This window comes from Natrix helvetica (genome assembly GCF_964273705.1).
Source record: "Natrix helvetica genome assembly, chromosome: 5".
NCBI classification, from domain to species: domain Eukaryota; kingdom Metazoa; phylum Chordata; class Lepidosauria; order Squamata; family Natricidae; genus Natrix; species Natrix helvetica.
The window spans coordinates 66,412,607-66,419,574 of NC_138551.1; the positions used below are offsets into that span (position 1 = coordinate 66,412,607).

The window sequence follows — 6,968 nt, forward strand, 5'->3', positions numbered from 1 at the left end:
AGAAAGTCGCAGAAGGTGATCACATGTCCCCATGACACCACAACCATCATAAGTATGAGTCAGTTGCCAAGCATTTGAATTTTGATCACGTAACCATGGGGATGCTGCAACAGTTGTGAGTGAAAAACAGTCATAAGATACTTTTTTTAGCACCATTGTAACTTTGGACAGTCAATAAATGAACGGCTATAAGTCGAGGACTACCTGTATTTAAAATATATTTTAGCTACAGTGTTAATATTTGCAAAAACAGAAAACTATTAGAATAGGTAGCAATATAAAGAAACTAAAGCTAAAACAGCCTGTTTTAAGATTAAAAGTTTATTGCACAAAAAGTTCAATAAAATCAAATGAAAAGAATGTGAATTAGATCTCTTAGTGATACTTGCATGGGTGAAATGCAGAATCTTTATAAGGGTAGGAATTTGTTTGGATTAGCTGGCAAGATTGGACTCCTATGTATAAATACATAATAACTCTTTCTGTTAAATATTTCACAAAGGATCTTAAATGGATAATAGTACAATTTTGGCAAAAAAAAACCAAATCAATCACATTTTCAGCACATAGCATTCTTTATTTTAGTAGCTTTGAGTCCCGTTTCTAGTTCCTTTGTCTTCCCTTGAATTGGATTCCAGTTATTTCAAAATCAGTTATTATTACATCCATAAGTAGCCACCTAATTACATATTCAGGGACATGGTGGCTCAGTGGCTAAGATGCTGAGCTTGTCAATCAGAAAGTTTGGCAGTTCAAATCCCTAGCGCCGCCAACCTAGCTGTTCGAAAGCATGTAAAAATGCAAGTAGAAAAATAGGAACCACCTTTGGTGGGAAGGTAACAGCGTTCCGTGTGCTTTCAGCATTTAGTCATGCCAGCCACATGACCCGGAGACATCTTCGGACAGTGCTGGCTCTTCAGCTTTGAAACGGAGATGAGCACTGACCCCTACAGTCGGGAACGACTACTACATATGTGCGAGGGGAACCTTTACCCTTTAATTCCATGTTAAAAATATGGCGGGGGGGGGGGGGGCATTATGAATGGAATCCAGCTGTGCATAAGGAGGTTGTCTCATTCACTATTTAGTCATAGCCACTGTGTGCCATGACATGCACTTCAGAAATAATTTAAAATAAGAGATAGCTGATGAAGTACAGTTCATTTTAATAAGATGCCTTTGCAGAACTCCAAATCAATAGGTCTGAATTTTGTATTATGGTGCTTTTTATCATTAATTTTACAATAAATGTTTAACCAGAATTACTAGACAGATAGGCTGATACTAGACAGTTTGTGATAACTGGTATCCATATAGTTTCTTCTGCATCAGGGGTGGGCAGGGTCAGTTGAATAACCTTGTTGTGTTTCTCCTAGGCAGTATGCATAGATGTAGAGAAAAGCGAGCGAACTGTTGAATCTTTCCAAGCGGAGGTGAATAAGCTAAAAAGGCAAATCTCACAAAGGAAAACTGAAAAAGAGCAGGAAATAAGTAAGATTCTTGTGTAATTTAAAAAAAAAACTATTTTAGAAAAGTGATGCTGCAGCCAGCAGCATTACGTTTTATTATGCTCCTGTTATTTAAGGGAGGTAAAATAAGTGAGTTGCTATTTCAGTTTATATTTCCCTGTTCTGCCAATGGAATACTCGTTTTAATTATAATCCCATAAGCTCCTTCAGGAAATAATTTTAAGTGAGTGGTGCCCTTCCTAATGCAAATATTAGGCCTGCTACATACACTTAATGTAGAGGGATACCAATAGACAGAGCAAAGTGTACATCTGAGCATATATATTTACTTACATGGTTTTTACTTAGATCATCTTCTTTTACCATGGCTGGAGCTTTGATTTTTATAGGTTTTCCCTATTGTAACTGCCTTCCTTTTTGAAATAATGAAAGAAGCAGTTACTTTATTTGTGTAATGACTAAATTCAATTTTATATGTCATTTCTACAAGAGGATTGCCGTAAATTCAGATGTAGCTCCAGTCCAGTGCCAATATTTTAGCTGGTGTAATTATGCTAATTGAATTAGACAATGAAGAAATAGTGAGGAGGCCTAGGAGTAAATTATACAAGTTTAAAATATTCACTGAAAAGACCAAAGAGTCTCACCTGGAGTATATAAATAATGGGTACCAATTATAATCTTTTAACTGAAAGATGCATTCTGTTCTGTATAGTTGTAAATAAACTGTCATGTTAGCTTAGGATTGCAGTTGGGTGAGTAGAACTGAGTAAAGATGAAACAGAGTAGATATGGGATGAAGAATTAAAAAGAGGTGTGGGAGATGTTTTCAAATTTCAGTTATGACATATTGTATAATGCATTTTCTGTTCACCTCAGCGCTGTTATCCAATTGCTCCTGAAGTACCATAAGCACATCATTGCCATAGATGGTGTTAAGCAATATATTCAGCAATATATTTCCATATACTTACTGAACATTTACCGGATGGGCAAATAATAATAATAATAAAAAATAATAATTAAGTAAAGCCCCTGAGTATCAGAAGAATAACATATTCCTTCTGCTAGTGCTTGCATCAGATATGATTCAGTTATGAAAAGTAAATGTAACAGTCATAGGATTTTTCACATAAATGTAGGCTTTGGCACTTGTAACAAACAATCTATATCTGGATTTGCCTTGGATCTTTAGATAAAAGGGCCTTTGGGTTCCCTGAGAGATTCCTCACCTGTGCTGGTATCATTCCTATTATGTTAAGCTTTGATTATGTTAAGTTACTTGAAATTAAACCACCTGAAGAAAATTCAGTTTATGCTTGCAGCAGGCTAGTCCTCTGTGTCATAATTATGATAAGTAGACAGACAGACTCTATGTATGTATTGTGACCCTTTGTAAAGGTTATGTTCCTGCCTATCCTTCGAGAACCCTAAGAATACATACTTAATCTAGATAACAAAATAAAGAAAGTATATAAATATTAATCATGCTAATAATAAAAGTAAATTATAAAAAAATAGATTTCTATTTCTATTTGATACTTGTTTATAAACTTTTCACTTAAATCCTTACCAATTGAATGCAACCTATGTATTAAATTCCTTTCCCATTGATATGTAGAAACTTTTCAACAGGCAGGTTAGAAGACGCCTAAACTAATTGTCTTGATCTAACTGGTTGGTATTACAACCTTTACTTTTCCACTTTTCTAGGATTACAACAGACTCTCTTAAACAGGCAAATGTCAAATGACACCTTGGAGCCTATATTTATCCCACAAATAGCACATCCTGGATTTGTTGTGGAAAGTAGTCTTGAAGAATCGGATGCTTCTGATCCTCCTCCTCCTTATGCTGACTTCAGTGTGATCAATCATGACAGTGCTGTTCGCCCTGGGGTTCTAGAAAGCAGTGTTTTTATGCCTCGGCCTCAAGCAGTGGGCTCTTCTAGTTATGCTTCCACAAACACAGGATTGAAGTATTCAGGCAGTGGAACATCCATGCAGCCTTGTTCCCACACCACCACCACCACCACCGATGAGAATGTTAATGAATCAGAAGACAGTGACTATGAGAATTCGCTTGACCCTACAGAGTCTTCTGACAGTGAATACGCACAAACAAGAGATTCTCGATCCTTAGCACATGTGGATGGAGATTCCAGGAACACTCAGATCTCTCAGATTTAATATAGAGCTTAAAATAGGACTATCTTTCCTAATTGTTACAGAAATATTTTGGGATTTAACTTTGAGGAAAAGAGCTACAAGAGGATTATTGTGCACAACAGATATAAAAAAGACTTTGAACTTAGATGGCTTACTCACTTTGATACAGTTTTACAAGTTTTGTAATGGAACCATGAAGATAATCAACCTGTACTGATTGACGAGATTCAGGATGTACTGGTAAATAGCAAAGTGAAATTTGAAACAGTTTGTTGCCATACCTTCCAAAAGAAAAGAAAAGAAAAAGAAAGAAAAGGGATTTCACAAGTAAGCATGGTCTCTAATGATCTTAAATCAAACCTTACCTCGTGTACTATCATGCCTTGAATTTTAGAGAGGTTGTTTCTAAAGGACTTAAATCAGAAGGCTTTTTAATGATGAAGCCAAATAAATCATTGCCAGGAAAACAAACAAACCTTTATTTCCAAGAAGCCGGATTGGAACAAATGGGAATTATCCTCTCTGCATGTTCTTTCAATAGAGATGGGGTTTGTTTCAATCTTTTTTCTACAGGCCTAATGTAAATCACTTGACATTATGGTTGCCTTTTTATGTAGAAAAGCGATTTACCAGTAAATCATCTGTGAATGTCCTAAGCATTCTACTTTGACGTTGGTGGATTTAATGTGACTTTGCCACACTATCCTTATTGTCTCAGTTTGGTTCATGACACATGAAAGCACATAGTAAAAGTGGTCAGTTATGTCAGAGTTTTGTATTAGAAAACTATAAATGCTGAACATTTAATGAAGATGATAAGCTCTTGCAACTTACTTGCAAAAATGCCCACACTTGCGCTTAACTTGAAAATTTCCTCTTAAATTTAAATTGTGTTTCTTATTGGGAAGGAAGAGACTCTACTTTTGGAAGCACGAAGCAGATTCTGCTCAAAATATTGGATGCACTTATTTCTTTACTATGTGTTTGCAGGGTTGGTGGAGGTTTGGGGGTATTTTTTGACCCCCATGATTTAAAAAAAAAAAACAGTGCAATTTAAGCATCTGATTTGGCTTTTATTTCAATTACCAAATAGTGAACTGTTCAGTCTATGACAATGTGTTTTGATCATGCATAATTCCTCTCATTAATATCCAACCTCCCTCCCCTCCTTTTTTAAAAAAGATGTCAGACTTCCTCAGGCTAAAATCTCAATAGCTAAACAGTCTGAGATCTATTTATTATTAGTCTTCTATGTCTCTAATTAATAAAAAAATAGCATTTAAATGATTTATCTCCTTGGATATTTGGGACTGTAAAACATTTCTATTCCACTACTTAATATATTCTTTGGCCTTAACATGATGCATTTTTTTCATTGCTGTAGTCTGTTCTAATTAACAAAAAATATTTGGATTTTATTAACTTTGGGTATACAAGCTACTATAGTGCAGTTTGTTCAATAAGTGCTGTTGCCATCTCATCAGTTCATTTGATAAATTTTTAATCTTGCTCAGAAACTTTTAAATGTACAACTTTGACAAAGGTAAATGTGACAATAAAATCTTATTTAATCGTTTATCTTTTAATATTTGTCAGCGGGGTTCCATTATAGCAAAATCATGTATTTGCAAATAAAAAGTTATGCTGCTTTGTTTTAACATGAAACAAATTTTTGAAGACAACTGCATATTGGCCCCTACATTAGCAGACAGTACAGACAAACATACACATGATTGTAGTTTATACGCAATAATGCCAGTGTTTAAATGTTCATTTATTCACGCCAATGTGATTTTTACTTCCATTCTATTCCCAAATATTTTTTGTGAACACATTCATTTACTATACATGCTATTGAACAGTTGTTGAATCATGGCATCGCCTATTAAAAGCCATTTTTGCAAAATCAAAAAATCTTGACTTTTAAATCATCAAGGAGACACTTTAGTACAAGGGTCTCCAACCTTGGCAACTTTAAGCCTGGGGGACTTCAACTCCCAGGATTCCCCAGCCAGCAAAGAGTTCTGGGAATTGAAGTCCTCCAGACTTAAAGTTGCCAAGACCCCTGCTTTAGTAGGTAAATATTTGAACTGAACACACATATTGAAGCTCAGTTATATTTCTTCAATCAGTCGGTCTGAAGCTGAAGAAGGCCCTATGATTTCTCTTTGAGCTGCGACCAATTCCGTCTCTAAGTAGTCCTTGGCTTGCTAGCACAATTGAGCCCAAAATTTCCAATGCTAACTAAGGCAGTTGCTACGTGAGTTTTGCTCCATTTTATGACCTTTTGCCATGGTTGTTAAGTGAATCACTGCAGTTGTTAAATGAACCATGCAGTTGCTAAACGAATGTGGCTTTCCCCATTGACTTTGTCTGTCAGAAGCTGGCTAGGTTAGAAATGGTGATCACATAACCCTAGGATAGGGCGACTGTCATAATAAATACATCCCAATTGCCAAGTATCCAAATTTTGATCATGTGACCATGGTGATGCTACAGTGGCTGTAAGTATAAAAAACGCTCATAAGTGGCATTTAAATTTTAACATCCGACCAAGAATGTCACTTTCAGAATTTTCACTAAATATTTGAACCAAGTACTCGAGTTCATAAAAGCACTTGAAAATAGTTTATATCTAATGCAGAAGTGCTGATGTTTAGCGGCCTAGACATTGCACATAGACGTTAAATGAGCCTTTCTCACATTGGGTGGGAATTATAAATGGAACACATGCCAAAGTACACAATGTAAAAGAAAGTTGCCATAATTGAATCCCAAATATGAGAACCTATTGCAAATCATTTTGAGTAGCAGATTCCAAGGAAAATATTAAGCGTTTCTAATCTGATGGGGGTGGGTGGGGGCAAATTCAAGCCAGAGACTTATTCTGAAAGCATAAGTAATACATATAAGAGCACGGTAACCACAATAATACAGCATGAAACAAACCCCTTTTAAAAGCTCTCTCAATTGTTAAAGGCTGGAAAACAATAAATTGGGACTATATGTGCTTTGTGTGCAGCCCTTCCAAAAGCTTATCAAATTATGCTAATTAACTACATAGGGAATAATCTAAATCAAATTTAGGGTTTTTTTTGTCATTGACAACTTGCTTACTAGAATGCAATGCCCAGCCCAAACACGATAGAAATAAAGCTGAGATCCAATGAGCCCTGGACTTCTCTTTCAGTTGTTGCTAGGGAAAAGCCAATACAGATCCATCTGGGCTCTGAATCTGTCCATTTAACTCTACTCTCAATGTAGTGCATCTTTCTGACTCTGAAGTAGGCAGGTATTGCTCTTTGACCAGTGTTCTCCCAATTACCAGGGT

The 6,968-nt window shown here is 35.8% G+C and overlaps 1 protein-coding gene across 1 annotated transcript in view; it reads left to right on the plus strand.

The window, feature by feature from the left end:
• The window catches only part of ABRAXAS2 (abraxas 2, BRISC complex subunit), a 31,462-nt gene extending 25,951 nt beyond the window's left edge, over positions 1 to 5,511 (plus strand). The window contains exons 8-9 of the mRNA XM_081954287.1: positions 1,377 to 1,491; positions 3,183 to 5,511. Of these exons, the coding sequence (XP_081810413.1) occupies positions 1,377 to 1,491; positions 3,183 to 3,658 (591 nt within the window). The 3' untranslated portion in view covers positions 3,659 to 5,511. The remainder of the gene's footprint in view (positions 1 to 1,376; positions 1,492 to 3,182) is intronic.
• Positions 5,512 to 6,968: the final 1,457 nt, after the last annotated feature.